Genomic DNA, 21453 nt, shown 5'->3' with positions numbered 1-21453 from the left:
AGTCTCTGCCTCTCTCCAGAGTGTCTCTGAGCATGTGCAAATGCTTTCTTTTGGCAGCCTCTCTAAGCACGTGGAAAATTGGAAAGCAGACAAGAAAAAATGTGGATTCCTTTGAAATGTGTTGGAGGAGATTTTTACGTATATTGTGGACTGCCCAAAAGACCAATAACTGGGTTCTAAATAGGGTTGCCAACTCTGGCTTGGAAAATACCTGGAGATTTTTTGGAGGTGGAGCCTGGGAAGGAGAGGGAGCTCAGCAAGTATAATACCATAGAGTCCACCTTCCAAAGCTGCCATTTTCTCCAGGGGAACTGATCTCCTTTGTCTGGATACTGGATGATACCAGGACCTCTCCAGTCGCCACCTGTAGGTTGGCAACCCTAGGTTCTAGAGCAAATCAAACCTGAACTCTCCCTAGAAGCTAAAATGACTAAACTGAGGCTATCATGCTTTGGTTACATAATGACAAGACAAGGCTCCCTGGAGAAGACAATCATGCTAGGAAAAGTCAAAGGCAGAAGACCCAAAATGAGATGGATTGACTCAATCAAGTAAGCCACAGCCCTCAGTTTGCAAGATGTGACCAAGACTGTTAACAATAGGACATTTTGGAGGACCATTCATAGAGTTGACATAAGTCGGAAGAGTCTTGATGACACAACACACATCAGTATCTCTGAGCATTTGCACCAAAACAACAACAACAATAACCCCACACAATTTAGAATGAGGCTTTTCCCAAGACATACAAGTGGACTGGAACCAATCAAACCTCAGAGCATTTCCAGTCAGCGAATAACTGCAGCCATAAGCTTCCGAACATGGGTAGAAGAAAGGACATGCTCAGTCCCAGGACATGCAGAATAAATAATAATGTGGCATTTAAAAAAAAAACTGTTAAAAGCACATCATGGTATTTATTTCATTTGTGCCCCATCTTTCTCCCCAATGGGGACCCAAAGCAGCACACATCATTCTCCTCTCTGCTGTTTTATCCTCACAACAACCCTGTGAGGTAGGTTAGACCAAGAGAGTGTGAATGGCCAAAGGTCATGCAGCAAGCTTCCATGGCACCAGTGGGGATTTGAACCCGGGCCTCCCAGATACTAGTCTGACACTCTTAACCAATGCACCCCACCTGCTCTCTACCCATCCTTACAAAACATCCTCACAAAAGAAGCCAGTGTGGAGTAGTGGCTAGCATGTCAGACTAGGATCTGGAAGACCCAGGTTTGAACCCTACTTTGCCATGGAAGCTTGTGAGTTATCCGTGGACCGGTCATATACTCCCACCCCTACCCTGCCTCACAGCTAGCGCTGCCAATTTTGCCTTGAAAAATCCCTGGAGATTTGGAGGCTGTACCTGGGGAGGGACTTTCTCCTAGACTTTATGGTATACCATAGATCATTTTGTCCAGGGATCTCCAGGACGATCAGGGGCCTGGAGACCAAGCCCTATGAGGAAAGGCTGAGGGAGTTGGGAATGTTTAGTCTAGAGAAGATGAGGTTGAGGGGGGACATGATTACTCTCTTTAAGTATCTGAAGGGCTGTCATTTAGAGGAGGAGAAGGAGCTATTCCTGTTGGCAGCAGAGGATAGGACTTGCAATAATGGGTTTAAATTGAGGGTGGAAAGCCACGGTCTGGATATTGGCAGGGAGGGATTTACAGTAAGAGTTGGCTGACAGTGGAATCAGCTACCTAGGGAGGCAGTAAGCTCCCCCTCCCAGGCAGTCTTGAAGCAGAAGCTGGACAAACATTTGTCAGGGATGCTCTTGGCTGATCCTGCATTGGGCAGGGGGTTGGACTAGATGGCCTGTATGGCCCCTTCCAACTCTATGATTCTATCTGGAGATCAGTGGTAATGCTGGGAGAACCCCTGCCTCTACCTGGAGGTTGGCAACCCTAGGGTTGTTGCAAGAACAAAATAACAGAGAGAAGGATGTAAGTCACTTTGGGTCCCCGTTGGAGAGAAAGGCAGGGTATTAAGTAAATAAAACAAAATAAATAAAATTAAGATCCCCCTATAAGGTAGGCCTGCGCTGCTATAAGGCCAAGAAAAAGTTATTTGCCTAGGACTAGTTGGTGCTTTAGACGGTGAAACAGATGGCGGTCTGCATCCTGCCACTCAGCAAACTTTGAAGCCTTCCTCTTGCCTAAAAAGCCTTCCACCAACGGAAGTGGCTCTTCCTTCAGCACAAGAACCACGTCTGTTGGCAGAAGGCATCAAAGGTTGCTGAGAAGAGTGGCAGGATACAGGCCAGCGTCCTCACCTTTACCCTGGCCTTGTGTCTCTGTGTCCGAGGCATTTGGGAGATCAGCACCAGGGAACAAGCTAGGCTTAAGCCAGGGGTGGAAGGGTTAAAACCTCATGTGCTATGCTATGGCTTCCATCCAAATCTGACCCCACACAGCTGCTATTTGCCTTTTTAAAAAACCCTTTATAAAAAAAGGCTGTTTGCCTTTACTGTATTCAATCATGGTGCTCACACAGAGTTATCTAGTTAGACCCTGAGATAATAAATCTTTGTGTTGTCCCACTGCAGGTGAGGGAATTGTTGGCGTCTGTGCTCCTTTGTACAAAAAAACTTCCTTTCAGAGGCAAAAATGATTAATTTACTTTCTTCATTTATACCCCGACTTTCTCCCCGACAGCGAGCGGGGCCCAAAGAGCCTCATGTCCTTTTTCTCTGCTCCTCCATTTTATCCTCACGACAACCCTGTGAAGTAGGGTAGCCTAAGAGAGAAAATGGCCGGCCCAAGGTTGCTCAGTGAACTTCCGTGGCAGAGTACGGATTCGAACTTGGGCCGTCCAGATCCCAGTCTGACACTTAACCACTACACCACACTGGCTCTCTAGGATAGGATATTTCCCCCTGAGGTGCTAGTTTTTGATGTGAAGAGGTTCAGATGTGTGTACTTGTGGGGGTTATTCAATCAGCTCCCCCCCAAGTTTACCACAGGCAAAAGAACAAGGCTTTGAGGTAAACATTTCCGTGTTTAATAGTGCAATCCTAAACAGAGGTACACCCTTGTAAGCCCACTGACCTCAATGGACTTAGAAAGGTATCGCTCTCCTTACGATGTAGACATCTAAACTGTGTTTTGAAGAGAACTGCATTAGTGAAACTTTATTAGGGTAACTATTTTGGTATATTGCACTACTGCAGTGTTGAACTTGAGAGGAGATAGTAAAAGACCAACTTGAGAGAAAATTTAAACTTTTTCCCTCCTTGCTGGAACTACTTTGCTTTGTGCTTCCAGGTTAGATGCAGAACTCTTAGTTCTTTCCAATTTTCCCAATTAAAGAACTCACTTGAAAGCTTCTGTAGTTTTTTTCCCACACAGACAGAAGTGAGTCCAAATAATTACAATAGACAGTTCCTGCCAAGTGGCACAGAAAGAATATTTGAATACATCACCGGCTGAGCCGGATGAGGTCTTGATTTTCCTTGCCAAGTTGGCATTTTTCTGTGTTGGTTTTTTTCGGGGGGGGGGGGTTTAACCACAATAGTTCCCTTGAACTTTGAGATACTGGGATGAAGCCTAGTTTTAGCACTCGGGACATTATTTCCATGTTTCAAGTCAGAAAAAGGATTTGATCTACCCACTCATACTGGACTGGAAAAGAAAAGCTGTAAAACACATTAACTGCAATCCATAATAAATTGTTCTGCTTGAGACCAGGCCACAGAATAAATAATAATAAAAAAATAAAGATAATGGCTTGGATCCCACCCAAAACATCCACTGACAGAAGAATTCCCATCAACACAGTGTGCCCTGTCACCTCCCCCCAATCCTGGTTCCATCCAAAATGCCCCCCAAAATTTTGCCCCTGGGGGACACAAGGCCTCCAGGAACAGCATGAAGGAGAAATCAGAGGTCGGCCACAGCAGTGGGGAAATCAGTGAAAAATGCACCATGCCTTTCTATCAGCAGAAATCCTACTCTAGGTCCAACCCAATCTAATTCCACGATGTGATTATGAACCCTGTTTCAACCCTGCAATTTAGGAATGAATGTTAGCCTGGAGAGCTTAACAAAACCTCCATGTACGGAGGCAGTATACCTTTGGATAGCACAGGCTGGAAATAACGTCACAGCACAAGGCCTTCGTGCCCCATCTGGGAGCCTCCCAGATGTATCTAGCTGGCTGTTGTTGCTGGAATATACGGATCTGAGCCAGCAAGGCCAGTCCTATATTATTATAATTTAATGTTGTTTTGCACGCACATGGTCCCCAAGATCTCTATCGCTATACGGAAGCATGTTTCTGTGTGCGGATCTGCAGTCCTGGATATTGAAAACTCTGTTGCATTGGGGGGGAGAGCGCTCAGATTGTATCCACGATGCACACATCTCAGAAGGTTCCCTATGTGGCCGTTGAATGCACAGCCATGTGGGAGAAAGGGCACAATTCTTTCCTGCCGTTTCCTGCCACTGTCCTTCTCTGCATCAGGGTCTTGAGCTCATATCTGTAGACTGGAGTAGTTTCAATTATAAAATATAAAGCAAAAAATAAAATAAAAATAAAAGTGAAAACCTTGTTAACTAGGAATGGAGAACGATCAAACTGGACAAAGCACTGAGAATGTTACACATAAAACTTCCTGTGGTTTTTCCTTTTAAATGCACAAGATGCAGGGCCCTGATTTGAATTGGGAATCTGGCACAGAAGGGTTCTCCCACCACCACCATTTTCAGGACCCAAAATAATGAACTGGTATCACAGTTGTGGATGGTTTTGTGATATGTAATTGGCCTTCCTTTGTCCTGGATGCAGAGAAAGGCAGTCTGGGAATGTTGAAACAAACAAGTTAACCAAATCCCACCTTGTTTTATTCAACACTGCCCCTTTGGCCAATTATAACAAACAATTCTAAGTGTTCCTTCTTGTGGGGTATGGCACCAGCTGAGCAAAGAAAGGCCTTTGGTGAGGGCTGCTATCTGTGGACCTCGCTTGTGGACATCTCAGTGACATCTGACAGACCATGGACAGAAACATGCTCCCGGCCTTGGGGCTCTGTCTGGTAGCATCGGTTCACACCTGTTCATCCACCGCTCCCTGATCTGCATTCCTCTTCTCTCAGAAGGCAACTTTCGGAAGGAGCTGACAGCAGCTGCTGCAAGACTGCTTTGAGATTTCCCAGTGGGCTTGTGCAAGCAGGGCCAGCCGAGCCAGAGAGGCAGCTTCCGGGGGTGCCGAAATTCCAGGTCTGCCTTCTTTAACGGCCCAAATGCCTTGGAGGGGAGCAGCTTCACATGAACGCATGAAGCTGCCTTCTACTGAATCAGACCCTTGGTCCATCAAAGTCAGTATTGTCTGCTCAGACCGGCACTGGCTCTCCAGGGTCTCAGGCTGAGGTCTTTCACATCACCTACTTGCCTAGTCCCTTCTACTGGAGATGCCGGGGATTGAACCTGGGACCTTCTGCATGCCAAGCAGATGCTCGAGCCACAGCCCCTCCCCAAATAAGAAGGACCCGAACCCACAACCCCCAGCTTCCTGCTATACCAGAGATGGTCCATGATTAGCAACTGACCTAGGGGAGACACCCTGCAATTCTGGGGAAAGCAAGACAGCAGTCAACAAGAGGAAACAGGCTGCTTTCACATGGAGGATTTACTTGGTTCTCAAGCTCGAGTGGGGTTTGTTGGGGCCCCCACATGTCACTGTCTTCTATCTCCACTTGTTCCACCAGGTTCTGTGCTTTACGGAGGTTTGCAGTGATCTTCCCGAAACCTGCTTTGTTCCAGTCTTTCTGAAAAGATTAGAGTCAGAGATACTCTAGGCTAGGGGCATCGAACTCATTTGTTACGAGAGCTGGGTACAACACCTATGTCACTTGCTCAGGCCAGGCCAGGCCTCGCCAGCCCAGATAGGGTCTGAGGGAGGGGTGGCTGCCTCGTCTGGCTCGTGGGCCAGATAAGAGCTCTCAAGGGGCTGGATCTGGCCCCCGAGTCTTATGTTTGACACCCCTGTTCTAGGCTGATCCTGCATTAAAGCAGGGGGTTGGACTAGATGGTCTGTGTGACCCCTTCCAACTCTATGGTTCTATGGACGTGGGTTTGTCCATATGTGGACAGGAAGGTATGGATTTCTGCATTTCCCCACTAATATCTGGCTTCTTTTCCTCTCATACCTGGCATCTCATTTAACAAAATTCAGTAATAGGCATATCCTGATTTTTTAAAGGCAAAAACTCCTTTGGCGGCGCAAGTGGTTGGAACTGGTGGGCAGGAGGTCAAAGAGAGGAAAGAACAGAGAATCGTCCCGTGTGGATGCTCCACAGAGATGGCAATGAGTCCACATTGGGGAATCATCTGTGTGCGGAAGGAGCCAAAAAAGGGGCAGACAATAACAATGAAATCCAGAAAAGAGCTTCCCAGTCAAGTCTTGATCATTAAAGAGCTTGTATTATGCTTCTCATGGCAAACCACTTCTGTTAAGTCTCTTGCCTTGAAAACCGTACTGGGTTGCCATAAATTGGCTGTGACTTGACAGCACTTTACACACACACACACACGCGTACACACACACACACACACACATTATGCTTCTCACAGAGGTCAAGGGAGGGGAGGGGAAGGATTCAGTATGACAAAGGCAGGAGACAGATAGATAGATAAGATAGATATAGATAGACAGTTGATAGATTCGTTAGATAGAACAGATGATAGATAGATGGTAGATAGATAGACAGACAGACAGGCAGATGGATAAAATAGATCAAATAGAAGGATAAAATAGATAGATAGATAGATAGATAGATAGATAGATAGATAGATAGGATTAGATAGACGGACGGACAGACGGAATAGATCGATAGATCGATAAAATGGATTAGATAAAATGGATTAGATAGACAGACAGACAGATGGATAAAATAAATAGAATAGACAGAATAGATGATAGATGGATAAGATAGATAGAAAAGATAGAAGACAGATAGTCAGACAGATAAAATAGATAGACAGACAGACAGATTTTTTAAAATACGCCTCATGACCAGCCCTGTGCAGACGTAACAATGGGAACTTCCCTGCAAGTCAGATCATTACAATAGATTGAAGAACAGCAGCACGTGCCACCGACACCAGACCATTCCCATAACTAACACTGACTGATGAAACCCACTTGATAGAGCCAGTTCCCCCCCCACACACACACACATATACACACACTCTGCTAAAAGGCTTCTGCTGGCGTTTTTGGGGAAAGATTGGTAGTAGTTATATGGCTATGGTGGCCGTGAGGAGAAATGTTTCAGGAAAAGGCCCAAAATCCACACCTTCCCACACAGTGACCAAACCTTCTTTGAGGACAATCATCCCGGAAAGATCGTACCAGCATGGTTTAGCGTTTAGAGTGCTGGACGAGGATCGGGGAGATCCAGGTTCAAATCGCCACTCTGCCATGGAAGCTTGGGCCAGTCATATACTTTCACCCTGACCCACCTCACAGGGCAGTTGTGAGGATACAATGGAGGAGAGGAGAAGACCATAAGCCTCATTGGGTCCGCACGGGGAAAAAAGATGAGGGTATAAATGAAGTAAATAAATAAAATATTTTAAAAAAAAATCGTACCAAAGCCTGTTCAGGGAAAAACTGCGTGACACAGGGGAAAACCTAGAATATGGACAGCTGTAGGAGGGTTTTGCATGGATGCTTTTTTTTTTTTAAGCTGCAGGGTTTTTTTAGGGGAATGCTGAGCTTAAGGTCCTTGGGGAAGCAGAGTCCTCAATTAAGTTAGGGGGGAGCTCTGACTCTTTTCCTCCCCAGCCAGAACTGTTTCCAGGCACACTAGCCTTGACTTCTGGAAGAGTCCCTGAAATTGCAGTTATGCTTCTCTCAGGCTTTAGTGGGGAAAGGGGAATTTGATGATCTCCAAATAATTTTTTTTTTAACCTGCATCTTGCCCACAGGCCACATCGATCAGCCTTGGCCCATTGCGAACAGCTTCCTCAGTCATACAGATCAAGACTGCCATTTTAAAAAGCCAAGAATCTTAGCTCTACCGCCCTCTCTGTTTCGCATCAAAGTCTGTGCAGATATAGAATCCTCCTGGTCTCATTTTGTGTCAGCTGCTCTCCAAACCGCCTGCCAGTCATCCTGGTTTCCTCTCCTCTCTGCCTTTTTGACCAGAGTTGCATTTTTTTAAAAAATTGTTCCATTGCCATCATTTTTTTTACCCGTTTCCCTCCTGCCTCATTTTCTCTTTTCCTGTTTCCACTGCTTTTCTTGGCAACCGCTGCCTTTGGGACCGCTCTGAAGCCAACCCACCCTTGGCTGCATTAAAGGCTTGCCGTGTAGACGAGGAAATTAGACAGCCTGAAGCCCGTACAGTTGCAAAGACAGAAGCAGCAATGAAAACAAGCCAGGGCTTCTTCTCGGGTTTGCAAGCCGCATTACGGTGTGGAATTCTGGGTTCTCCAGCACAGAAAACCGAGTTCTAAAAACAGGCTGTGAGCCTTGACATGGGGTGAGATATCCCCTAGACCAGAGCTTCTCAAACCTTTTGAAGTGGGACCTCCTCCCAAACTTTCTCTGCTTTCTGGGACCCATATGGCAAACTAACCCTTTGCTACTTTCCCCCTTCCCCAACTTAAAATGCAAGCACCTCACAACAGTTAACAATGTACCAATTTTATGGTTTTTTTCATTCTTGTGTGTGTGTAAAGTGCCATCAAGTCACAGCCGACTTATGGCGACCTCGTAGGGTTTGCAAGGCAAGAGACTAACAGAGGTGGTTTGCCATTGCCTTCCTCTGCAGAACTACCCTGGTATTCCTTGATGGTCTCCCATCCAACTAGGGTCAACCATGCTTAGCTTCTGAGATCTGATGAGATCAAGCTAGACTGCACCATCCAGGTCAGGGCACACGACACGTGAAATGATGCAAAATTATACAACATGATCCAACCCACAGCAAACCATCCACAGTGGTATTGACCACAGTCCCCAACAATTTATCCAAGTAACTTTGTGAAGCCTTTCGCACAGCACTACCTTATTGCCTGCAGAGAAAGCCAGGTTGATAATTGCACACACTTTATATGGGAGACATATACAGCCGTATAACAACGACACAATCTTAAACAGATGTTTGTATAATTGGTAATATATTATACAACCTATATACATGCCTGGTCTGACATATGTCTGTATATGTATCTATATCTGTAAATGTGTGTATGTTTTACATGGGTTTCACTTGACCACTGAGGAAGGCCAAATAGACCGAAACACGTCTGGCATGTGGTTATAGATATCAACCTTAGGAAATGCCATTGTGCTGTTTTAACATTTTTAAAATAATTTTTACCTTGACATGACGCTTTAAATAAATTATATTTTCATGATCTATATATTTTATGTATTCCACCCAGCCTTAGGTACCCAGCTAGCATAGAAAAGCCCTCCTAGGTAATTCAAATAGCTCTGCTCAGAAGCAAGTCCCATTTTATTTAATGGTGCTTCGTCCCAGGAAAGTGTTCTTAGGAATGCTTATTTCCTTTGAAAATCCCCATAGTGACAGCGGTGCATATTTTCAGATGCAAACTGACCAGAACGTTATTTTCTCATCTGGGGTGGAATGGTGGGTGATACTGTTGGTGACTCCCCTCTAGCCCCAGCGGCATCTTCTTTTTAACTCCATGAAACTGACAAAGAGTTTTCAGTTTTCCAAGAGGCTTTTCCTGACTGGTTGCAAAGGCTCAGAAGAAAGTCTTGTCAATTTCGTCTGGGATACATTAGAATTAGCATGCATACTAATATGCTTTTTTAAAAAACAAGCAATGGTGAAAGGGACAGGACTTTCTTTCCACCCACCTCTGCAGGAATCTGAAAAAAAATCACACCAATGAAACTTGCAAGCTCTGATTGTTTTCACTGGGCTTTTCTGAAAGGCTGCAGACAGGTGGCAAATAACCATGTCAATTTCATCAGTGCTTTAAAATGCAACTGAACATCAACAATCATTACATACATCACATGAAAATCAGTGCTATGAATGACAGTCCACAAAAGTCCAAGATAATTTTTCAATGTCTGAAAACTTCAGCTTATCAATTGCACAATGGCGGGAAGCTTTCTATCGAAGAGATTGAAGATCACAAATAGAAGACGATGTGCCTTCCGGATCTGGTTACACGTTTTGCAAAAATTAGCTTCATTGTAAATCATAAGAATTAACATAAGACCACCGAAGGTTCAAGACAAATGCCGCTAGCTCCAATAGGAAAATCGTGATAGTTGGCTTCACGCCGTCACGCAATTGACAAGCAAAAGTTTTCAGAAGTTGCAAAATTATCTTGGACTTTTATGGACTGTCATTCATTGCACTGATTTTCACCTGATCTATGTAATGACTGTTGGTGTTCATCTATGTTTATAATTGTCTATTATATTAAAATGAAACTGACCTGTTCAGCAAAGATGTGAATACCCAGCCTTTTGGTAGAGAGAAATCCCTTTTTTCAGAGAGGCAGCAGCAATGAGGCAGGGGCCCTTGGGGCTATGGAGGGGGGCTGTCTTCTCTTTCAAAGGGGTCTACATTGAGTCTACATAGCATGCAACTGTGTGGTGATGGTGGAAAGTGCCGTCAAGTTGCAGCCGATTTGGTCTGCCATTGCCTGCCTCTGCATAACAGCTCTGGGCTGCCTTGGAGGTCTCCCATCCAGGTACTAACCAGGGCTGACCCTGTTTAGCTTCTCAGATCTGATGAGCTCAGGCTAGCCTGGGCCATCCAGGTCAGTACATGCAACCATGTAGGAACTATATAATCTAAAATCACCACTGAAAAGGTCTAGCCCGGCATGGTTAGTTTAAAAAAAACATTTTTTAAAGTCCTCTCGAGTACTGAATTCAGTGCCAAAGAGTAATTTCGACACACGTCAATGCAGAGCGCACATACCCTGTTTGACCAAATTTCTTTCTGAGATCAGGCCGACTAAACGATGAAAGAAAAGTCACGTAAATTGATAGCCGTGAATCGCCGTTTATTTGTTCAATGACCTTGCAGCACAATCATTTTAATGGCTATTCTTATTTTTACCTTCTTTGGTTTCTCGTGGTGAGACACATGCTTCTCTTGGGCAGGTGACGTCGAGCGGCTCCTACGTCCCGCTATGAACGAACCGCCTCCGGAATGGCGCGACGTCTTCTGAAGGCAAGTGTGGAACCGAGAAGGGGCGGGGAGGATGGAGGACGGTGGGCAAGGAAGAGAAGAAACAGGTGAAGACAAAAAACCCAAAAAGGAGCAGCATGTAACATGAAAGCTGAACTTTCCCCTCCTCATTTCTGTCTGTGGGTACAGAGGCTGATATGGCCAGAAGTTCAAGTTTTTTGGCACAACCCTGGTGCAAGAAATGCTAGAAGCTCTGCTACACATAACATCAATAGGAGCCACACAGTAAGGCCGTTTATGAATGGCTGTTTCCTCGCAGTCACCCTGCTGACTACGTCAGGGCTTTGCTTTGATTATGCATGCATTTTCCAACCGTCAGAGGTTGCCTCGCTCTCCCTACGCACTTCCATGTGTTTTGCCTGCATTTTCTGGATTTGTGTTTAGCCAGCATCTAAGATGCTGGGTGCAAGATGTGGGACTCCAGCATGGCTGCACCCAGCGCATCAGTTCATCAAGTGACCGAGAAGCCATTCCTTCAAACCCCCCTCCCTGCTCAACAGTATTCATCCAAAGAAAAGGCATTCTGTATAACAGTGGTTCCCAAACATTTCGGGCCACTGCCCCCTTGGTTCCACAAACTCAACCCCAGCACCCCCTACCCTATCCAATAACACTGTTGGAAGGGGCCCACCTCTAGCACTCCCCTCCTGTCCCTTTGCCTCTTAGTGCCCCCCCAGGTAATCCCACTGTCCCCCCAGGGGGTGGTACTGCCCACTTTGGGAACCACTGCTGTATAAGCTCAGAGCTCCACTTTTTTATTATCACTTCTCAGGTCCCCCTCTCCCCAGTCCGGGCTCGTCCCCCACCGAGTTACACCCAAGGAACGCTCCAGTTTTACCTACCTCAGTCGGGCCCTCATGAAGGCAAACAAGACAAGAGATTGAAAAAGCAAATTTGCTCACTGTTATATAAACGTTTATTCATACTAATAATGACAAAACGATACGATTGTCCCACAGTTTCCTGCTCATAATTGAGGAGGGAGGGGGGGAACCTCCATCCAAGGTGGACACAAAGTTCAACCTGAACAAATTACGAGGCTGAGAGTAACAGGAGGGGTCAGATACCGCCTGGGTGATTTTGGGGAGGGGAAATGGAGATATGTGCGGCTTAATGTGTGGAAAGGGTCAGCCCAAGGTTAGCATGGAGGTAAATAACATTAACAGGCAGGAAACTGCTCACCCAAAGCGGGCAAATGGCGCGGCTATCTTAAAATGCCAACAGTGAAAGAAACCCCCCTGGCAAAATGTAGCAGGATATATCCCTCTTTCCCAAGCCAGGTACTTGCTGGTCTAACACCTGCTAACAGGGATGTTATTGACTGAATGGGGGGGGGAGGGTCTTTGACATGTGCTCTGCTTCTTGAGAAGTTCTTTCTCCCCCATTTTGCAATGGATACTTCTGAGGTGGCACTGTCATTCAACGACTTAGCACCCAAGCGATCACAAAATTACGGTAACTCACCATTTTATTGAAGTGGTACTTGCAATAGCCGCAGTACTTCACATTGTCTACTTCTAAGACTTCTTCTTCGCACAAGAGCCCGGCCATCTGAGCACTGAAATTGGGAAATGCGTTGACGTGATCATGGTAAGGGGGCAAGACCCAACCAAGTTCCTCTCACTTTCCCTCAAGGGCAAGGGAGTCTGCTCCGCCCCTGACCCATAGGGAACTTTTGTATAATAAAAAAAGCACGAGACGACAGGGACAAACTACTCCAAATCGCCTGATGGTGAGTTGATTTATATTAAAACATTTATACCCACTGGGTATGTTTAGCCTGAAGAGGAGAAGACTGAGAGGGAATATGATAACCATCTTCAAGTACTTGAAGGGGTGTCATATAGAGAATGGTGCCGAGTTGTTTTCTGTTGCCCCAGAAGGTCGGATCAGAATCAGCAGGTTGAAATTAAATCAAAAGAGTTTCCGTCTAGACATTAGAGGAAGAATTTTCTAATAGTTAGAGCGGTTCCTCAGTGGAACAGGCTTCCTCGGGAGGTGGTAAGCTCTCCTTCCCTGGAGGTTTTTAAGAAGAGGCTAGATGGCCATCTGTCAGCAATGCTGATTCTATAACCTTAGGCAGATCATGAGAGGGAGAGCATCTTGGCCATCTTCTGGCTATGAAGTATAGGTCACTGGGGGTGTGGGAGGGAAGTAGTTGTGAATTTCCCGCATTGTGCAGGGGGTTGGACTAGATGACCCTGGTGGTCCCTTCCAACTCTATGATTCTATGATTCTAAGAAACAAAACCTCAGTGGTTTACAGAAAGCAAACTGAAAGTCTTCACAAAGACAATCCCACATAAAAATGATGGCATCAAACAGCCTCCTATACCCCAATCATAGCCTTCCTGGCTTCCGCAAGAGAGGAGCAGAGTAACAATAAAGACGGCCAGTTCTCTCATGGAAGCCAAAGGTGCTTCTTTGATGAAAGGCAACCGGCAGCAGTGATTTCCACAATGGTCTAAGGGAAGAGAGGCGGTCCCTCAGATATGCAGGCTCCAGATCACAGTGGGCTTTTTCAGCAGCCCTTTGAATTGGCATGGGGGACCTATGAGCACTAAAATGCTTACACAGAAGGCCAATACCCCTCTTCAGTCAGTGGACTCCTCGGTACATATCCTTTTGCATTGTCCTTATGTGTACCAACTTAGGCTAAAATGGATTATACCATGTTTTAACAAACGGTCCGCATTTTCTTGAGCAACTTTGGACCAAAAGGTTCAGTTCCTCTTAGAGGACTCTGACCCTCAGTGTATTTATTTTGTTGCTCGTTTTTTGGAGGCTGTACATTTTAATTGTTGGAAGCTGCCCTGCGCGCTGCTTGGCAGGGAAAGGTGCGGAGTAAAAGTTGAATTAAACAAACAAACCAACAAGAGTTGGTAACTGACCAGGAGAGGAAAAACAGCATACCCTGATATTTTTAATGGTACGTAGTCACGGTTATCTCCATTCCTGTACATTAAGAGACATGGTTACAGTGACCAGTTGAAAAGTCAGCAACTCAGTCTGAGCCTGGCGCTAACTCACTATGGCTATCCCGAAGACAGCCAATGTGATGTAGCAGTTAGACTGCCAGACTAGAACCGGGAGACCCAAGTTCAAATCCCCACTTTGCCAGGAAAGTTGCTTGGAGATAGGGTTGTCAACAGGCATGCAGAAAAACATCTTGTCTCTTTAACAGAGGCTTAATAGAATATGATTGACCTTCATGCCATGGCAAGTTTCAACTGCCCATTTTCATGCATTAGGACATTTTCCTCCAGGCCTGTGGGCAACCCCAGGGGAAATCTGGGAAGTGAATGGAAGTACCACATTACTATGGGGGAAGGAGGGGGAAATACCTGCTTCCCAAAACCGGGGAATGCTGCAGCCATTGTGAGCAGACAGCACTGACCATGATAGGCCAAGGGTCTGACCCAGCTTCATAAGAACATAAGAAAGGCCCTGCTGGATCAGACCAAGGCCCATCAAGTCCAGCAGTCTGTTCACACAGTGGCCAACCAGGTGCCTCTAGGAAGCCCACAAGCAAGACAACTACAGCAGCATTGTCCTGCCTGGGTTCCAAAGCACCTAATATAATAGGCATGCTCCTCAGATCATGGAGAGAACAGGTGTGCATCATGACTAGTATCCATTTTTACTAATAGCCATGAATACCCCTCTCCTCCATGAACATGTCCACTCCCCTCTTAAAGTCTTCCAAGTTGGCAGCCATCACCACATCCTGGATGAGGGAGTTCCACAATTTAACTATGTGTTGTGTGAAGAAATACTTGCTTTTATCAGTTCTGAATATCTCACCCTCCAGCTTCAGCAGATGACCCTGCATTTTAGTATTATGAGAGAGGTAGAAAAGCTTCTCCCTGTCCACTCCTCTCCATACAATGCCTAATTTCATAGACCTCTATCATATCTCCCCTTAACCGCTTTCTTTCCAAGCTAAACAGCTCTCATGACTAGCATCCATTTTGACTAGTAGCCACAGACAGCCCTCTCCTCCATGGACATGCCCCACTCCCCTCTTAAAGCCTTCCAAGTTGGCAGCCATCATCACATCCTGGGGCAGGGAGTTCCAGTCATCGGTCATTGGTTGAAGTGGGTGCCAAGGCTGAGTGGCGGGTCACCTGCTTTGCATGCAGAAGGGCCCCCGGTTCAACCCCTGGCACCTCCAGTTTGAAAAGGATCAGGCAGGAGGTAATACAAGAGACTCCGGGGAGGGTGCTAAAGCTGGAGGGTGAGAGATTCAAAACAGATAAAAGGAAGTATTTTTTCACACAACGCATAGTTAAATTGTGGAACGCCCTGCCCCAGGATGTGGTGATGGCTGCCAGGTTGGAGGGCTTTAAGAGGGGAGTGGACATATTCATGGAGGAGAGGGGTATTCATGGCTGTTAGTTAGAATGGATACTAGTCATGCTGCATACCTATTCTCTCTAGTATCAGAGGAGCATGCCTATTATATCAGGTGCTGTGGAACACAGGCAGGATGGTGCTGCTGCAGTGGTCTTGTCTGGGGGCTTCCTAGAGGCACCTGGTTGGCCACTGTGTGAACAGACTGCTGGACTTGATGGGCCTTGGTCTGATCCAGCAGGGCCTTTCTTATGTTCTCCCTGCCAATCGAAGTAGAGAGCACTGGCCTTGGAAGACCAACTGGCTGTCTCAGTAAAAGGCAGCTTCATATGTTTAAGATAAGAAAAGGAAGGTTCAATGTTTCTGGAGCAGCTGGAAGGGCTCGCACCACCTGCAAAGCTTCTCAGGGTAACCCCCTTAGCACAGGAAGCTCAGGTCAGGATTATGCATCCTATCCCATAAAAGCGATCAGGGCAAAGGGTGTGTGTTTTGTATACAGGGAAGGAGGGGGGGCTTATCACTGAGGCAACGCTGACACCGCTGCAAACTCACCAGGTGACGTGGAAGGCCTGGCGACAGCCGTGACGGTTGCAGGTCATGCAGGCTCCTGAGGCTGCTTTGCTCTCCCGGCCTTGCTCTTCGCAGATGTAACAAATCTAAAAAGGGGGGGGAGGAGGAGGAGGAGGAGAAGAAGATTTGGTTTTTATATGCCGACTTTCTCTACTTTTTAAGGAGAAGCAAACCAGTTTACAATCTCCTTCCCTTCCTCTCCCCACAACAGACACTTCGTGAGGTAGGTGAGGCTGAGAGAGCTCTGAGAGAACTGCAGCTAGCCCAAGGTCACCCAGCAGGCTTCACGTGGAGAAGTGGGGAATCGAACCTTGTTCACCAGGCTAGAGTCCCCAGCTCATGTGGAGGAGTGGGGAATCAAACCCGGTTCTCCAGATTAGAATCCCACCGCTTTTAACCACAACACCACGCTGGCTCACGTGTGCTGCCTCACGTGTGCTGGAGATAAGCAGCACAAATGATGTGAGCCTGCCCCAGCGAGGGAAGAGTAGATTATGACATCGCCCTGTCAATATATACAGGCTCAGGCCGGGTAAAATCCCCGTGCATAAGGCAAAGTACAGAACACGCAACCTTAGTTTCGCTCACAGCCAATCACAAAGCAGCATGTCCAGAGGCGGGGATTCAAATACTTCCTGCTTCCTGGGGAGCTCTTTCTGAACAGAAGAGGCACAGGAGAATGGCAAGTCGAGACTGGGCCCACCGGGGAGAGGGTGAGGGAGATACAAGGTGGGTTTCTTTTACCTTATTGAACCGGTCGTGGGGCACGTACTGGAGGACGATCGGTTCCATGGTGAGGACGTTCGCGAACTGCACCTCGGGGATGTAGAGAGCGCAGACGACGTGGGCCCAGCCTGGATCGAGGAGAGGGAGACAAACCATGAAACAGACACAAAAGGGCTTGAACCAGGAGACTGAAAAATAGTTGGTTTCAGCGTTCAGTGGGTGGCAAGAGGTTTCTAGGCCTCACAGAGGTGGTCAATTTGTTTTATTTGCTCCATTTATAAATGATTTTCCTCCCCAATGGGGCTTACAAAGTTCTCTCCTTCTCCAATAAAGGACGGGAAAAATATAAGAAGAAGAAGGAGGAGGAGGAGGAGGAGGAGGAATCGTAGTCGTAGTAGTTTCCCACCTATGTTACTTTTTACCATTGCTGCTCAGGGAGGCAGAGATTGCAAATTTTGCTGTGGGGCATTGAACAGCCCCATTCTTCTTTGTTACCACAATCTAACGTATTTTGATCCTGCCCTTCTTCCAAGGAACTCAGGGTGGCATATACGGTTCTCCTGCCCTCCCCTTTTAGCCACACAACAACCCAGTGTGGTAGGCTAGGCTGAGAGACAGGAACTGGTCATCCAGTGCATTTCACGGGTACAGTGGGGATTTGAACCACAGCCCTCCAGTCGTCATGTTATCGTCACGACAACAACCTTGCGAGTTAGGCTGAAAGAGAGTGACTGGCCCAAGGCCGCCCTCAAGCTTCATGACAGTGTGGGGACCTGAAGCCTGATCTCCAAGATCCCAGCTGGATACTCCAACCACTACACTTCACGGACTGCACGTTACTTTTCCTGGCCTTTATGCAGAGTTCTTTGGGCTCCATCCCTGAAACTGACCAACGGGCATTACGGTCTGTCACTCACGGGCCAACCTAGCTACTAACTTGTCTATAAGGTGGGGCTGTGGCTCAGTGGTAGAGCACCTGTTTTGCATGTATAAGGCCCCAAGTTCAGTCCTTGGCAATGTCACTGAAAAGGATCAGGTCATCGGTAATGTGAAAGACCTGAGATCCTGGATCTATATTAGCGCTAGCTGCCAGTTATGTGTATATTTGTGTGTAACTTTATGCCTAGCTCTCAGACATTGATTGAACTAATAAATCTGCTTGGGCAGGTCACACACTCTCTGCCTAACCTACCTCACAGGGTTGTTATGAGGATAAAAGTGTGGAGAACAATGTAAGCTGCTTTGGATCCTCATTTGGGTATAAATCAATCGATAAATCTGAGTTTTGACTGAACCACTTCAAACTGTAGGCTGAGGGAGGGGGGAAATCGTGATTGCACACATTAAAAAAATATTCCTCACACAGAAAATGTATTATGTCAGGGACTAAACGAGGCTAGAACTCTTCTCCTTGATACGCTAGCTTTTTGTGTGGCAGATGAGCATGTAGTCCCATGAGCCCATACCTGCCGTCTGCCATGATACTGCTCTGACAGATGTTTACCACATCACAAGCCCCACAAACAGCAGATGAGGTGGAAAACCTGTATCTGGATTATCTCTCTTCAGGATGCTAGGGGGCTCACATAAAGGAACTCCACCATACAACAAAATTCTTTTCATACAGAAAGCCAGCATGCCAGGGAGAAGGCTACACCTGAACATTTCTCCTCAGTTTTCTAGGTGCAGGGAATTGGTTTTATGAGCCCTCTTGACTTGCAGATTTAAGTAGTAAACTTAAATCTTAAGTAGTACGCTTAAAGTAAACTTAAAGCTTACCACTTCATCCACCTCTTATAAGTCTTACACTGAAGAAGTGCCTCAGAGCAGAGGGGCGTTTTTCTCCTGACTGGGCTCTTAATCTCCATTCCACCTCCTCCCCATGTTCCTGCTACCCACGAAGAGATACTTACCTCCATTGTCGGTCCGCTTCAGCGCTCCATCTTTATGGGGACACAGCTCACACCTCTGGAAATCCAACAGAGGAAAAAACAAAACAAAACCAAGGTTAGGATTTCTAACTACACCGCCCATTCTCCTTCTACAGTTCTCACCACGAGGCTTCAGATTGTTTTATCTTTCACTCTTCCCTCCCTCTTTTGCTCCCCATATTCTATTGGCCAAGTCAAGTTGCTTCTCCTTTTACCACACTGCAAAGAATACAGCCTCTCCAGTGAAAACTCGGCTTCTTGCTCTTTCCTTGATTATTGCAACCACCTGTGGTTTTCGATTAATGTACCTTGGCCTCTTCACGTCTATCCACCACTTCATCCTTTTGACCCTGCTGTTATACCCCTCTTTTAGTCCTTACTCTCTGCTCCCAGATCCAGCTCAAACCTCTCGGATGGGATCTCAAGGAAGAGTCCTGCATGAGCATCGATCCTTGCGGAAGCAGAACTGTATCTGTGCTGTCATTTCTGCATCAGCACGACACAGCACAAGGTATTACTTCTGGTACAATCTCGAAAGCAAATGAAATAAAAGCAGGCTACCTGTCTGTTGCACGTTCTATGGCTCCACACACTGGTAGAAAGTGTAGCGAACATGGTGACCCTACAGGGCTTTCAAGGCAAGAGATGGACAGAGGTGGTTTGCCATTGCCTGCCTCTGCGGAGCAACCCTGGACTTTCTTGGAAGTCTCTCATCCAGGTACAAACCAGGGCCAACCCTACTTAGTGTCCAGGATCTGACAAGATTGGGCTAGCCTGGGCCATCCAGGTTAGGCCCCAGCTCCATGTGCATGTTGTTATTTTGTAAAAAAAAAAAAGTATATTGAAGTGCTCTGCATTGCCACAGCCCTTCAGTTATTGTTTGCACAAGCCGAACTGCACTAAGTACCACTTTGTGCACAAACGTTGCTGGCTCCAACCCAAACCCTTGACCTCCCCCTTCAAAGTTCTCTGTAGCGCGTCCCTTTGGGGATATATGTTGCGAGGCATAAGAACATAAGAAGAGCCCTGCTGCAAGCAGTTGGACCCCTCCTCCCATTAAGGGGTGCCATGGAGGCATGGGGGCCAAAGACTGGCATCAGAGCAAGGCACTGCTCTCCCCAAAATGGATGCCCCTCAGAACATTTTGGGATCCATCTTGTGTGTCAAGCTTGGGCAGGAAGGAGGTTGGTAGCTGAACTTTCCCCCTGGCCCTAAGGTTTGCCTGGCTGGACAATGGGGCTAGCTAATCCCCATTGTGCCTAAGGTGATTTAATCAATGCTCCATGCAGACTGTTACTCACCCTATCTGCACCCATCCCAGCAATCAATCAATCAATCAATCAATCTTCAAGAGAATAGTCCAGGCATTCTCTTGGGTCTTGATGACTAATCAAGCCTCTCCTATCTTTTTGTTCGAAGCAATCAATTCTTTGTCTCTGGCTTTCCTGCCAGCTTACCTCAAACAGCCTCAGGACCCATTTTGGGGTATAAATATTGGTCCTTTGGCCATTCATAGCATGCATGTGTTCTGGTTCTGTGCATGCACCCCCACTTGCATGTGGGCTTTTGTTCCTGCAAATGCTGGTTGTTTTCCTCTTCAGCGCAGCTTTCCCTGGATGTCCCTTCAAGACTGGTAACTATCACCCATCCCTTAAACCATATTCAATTTCCTCCCTTTTCTCAGCTCTTTCATGCCTTGCATATGCATGTTCATTGCTTAAAATATATTCGTTGTTTTTCATTATCTTATTAGTACTAAAACTCAGTTGTTAAGAGAGACAGTGTGGTGTAGTGAGCCAGTGTGTTGTTGAGAGCCAGCGTGATGTAGTGGTTAAGAGCGGTGGTTTGGAGCAGTGGAGTCTGATCTGGAGAACCAGGCTTGATTCCCCACTTCTCCACATGAGTGGCGGACGCTAATATGGTGAACTAGATTTGTTTTCCTCCACATGAAGCCAGCTGGGTGACCTTGGGCTAGTCACAGTTCTCTCAATCCCACCTACCTCCCAGGGTGTCTGTTGTGGGGAGGAGAAGGGAAGGTGATTATAAGCCGGTTTAATTCTTCCTTAAATGGTAGAGAAAGTTGGCATATAAAAACCAACTCTCCTTCTTCATCTTCTTCTTCCTCATTGTACAACTGCCTGCTCATTTAAGAGTTCTCACCCAGACAATCCTGGTATACATAGGTTATCGATCCCAGTTACCCCCTCTCACTTTCTGTCTCCAGCTAATTTCTCCAAATTTAAGTGGAGACTGCCTGCTTAGGATAAAACTGCTGGATCAGATTGGTGGTCTATCTACGCCAGCATCCTGTCTCAACCAGTTCCTCTGGAGGGACTACAACAGGGCATAGCAGCCAAAGCTTTCCCCTGATGTTGCCTCCTGTCACTGGGATTCAGAGATTGACTGCTTCTGAACATGGAGGCTCCCTTTAATCGCCATGACTAGTTGCCACCGATAGAAATGTCCTCCATAAATCTGTCTAATCCCTTTTTAAAGCCATCTACGCCTGTGGCCATCACTACATCCCCTGGGAGGGAATTCCACATTGTAATCACTCTCTGTTCAATGAAATATTTCCTTTTGTCTGTCCTGAATCTAGCACCCATCTGCCTTCGAGTTCTAGTAAATTATTAGTAATGTTTTTGGGAGAGGGAGAAAAAGTTATCTTTGTCAGCCATCTCCA

The 21453-nt window shown here is 46.5% G+C and overlaps 1 protein-coding gene across 1 annotated transcript in view; it reads right to left on the bottom strand.

Annotated features, from left to right (window-relative positions):
- MLLT6 (MLLT6, PHD finger containing) overlaps nucleotides 1-21453 on the bottom strand; it is a 110533-nt gene that overhangs the window by 69471 nt on the left and 19609 nt on the right. Inside the window, exons 3-7 of the mRNA XM_056863308.1 lie at nucleotides 18753-18807; nucleotides 16858-16967; nucleotides 16096-16199; nucleotides 12656-12749; nucleotides 11060-11167 (exon numbers count right to left, since the gene is read on the bottom strand). Of these exons, the coding sequence (XP_056719286.1) occupies nucleotides 11060-11167; nucleotides 12656-12749; nucleotides 16096-16199; nucleotides 16858-16967; nucleotides 18753-18807 (471 nt within the window). The remainder of the gene's footprint in view (nucleotides 1-11059; nucleotides 11168-12655; nucleotides 12750-16095; nucleotides 16200-16857; nucleotides 16968-18752; nucleotides 18808-21453) is intronic.

Source organism: Euleptes europaea, chromosome 18 (genome assembly GCF_029931775.1).
Source record: "Euleptes europaea isolate rEulEur1 chromosome 18, rEulEur1.hap1, whole genome shotgun sequence".
NCBI classification, from domain to species: domain Eukaryota; kingdom Metazoa; phylum Chordata; class Lepidosauria; order Squamata; family Sphaerodactylidae; genus Euleptes; species Euleptes europaea.
Note: the sequence above shows the minus strand (reverse complement) of the source record. Positions and strands in the feature narration are given on the sequence as shown.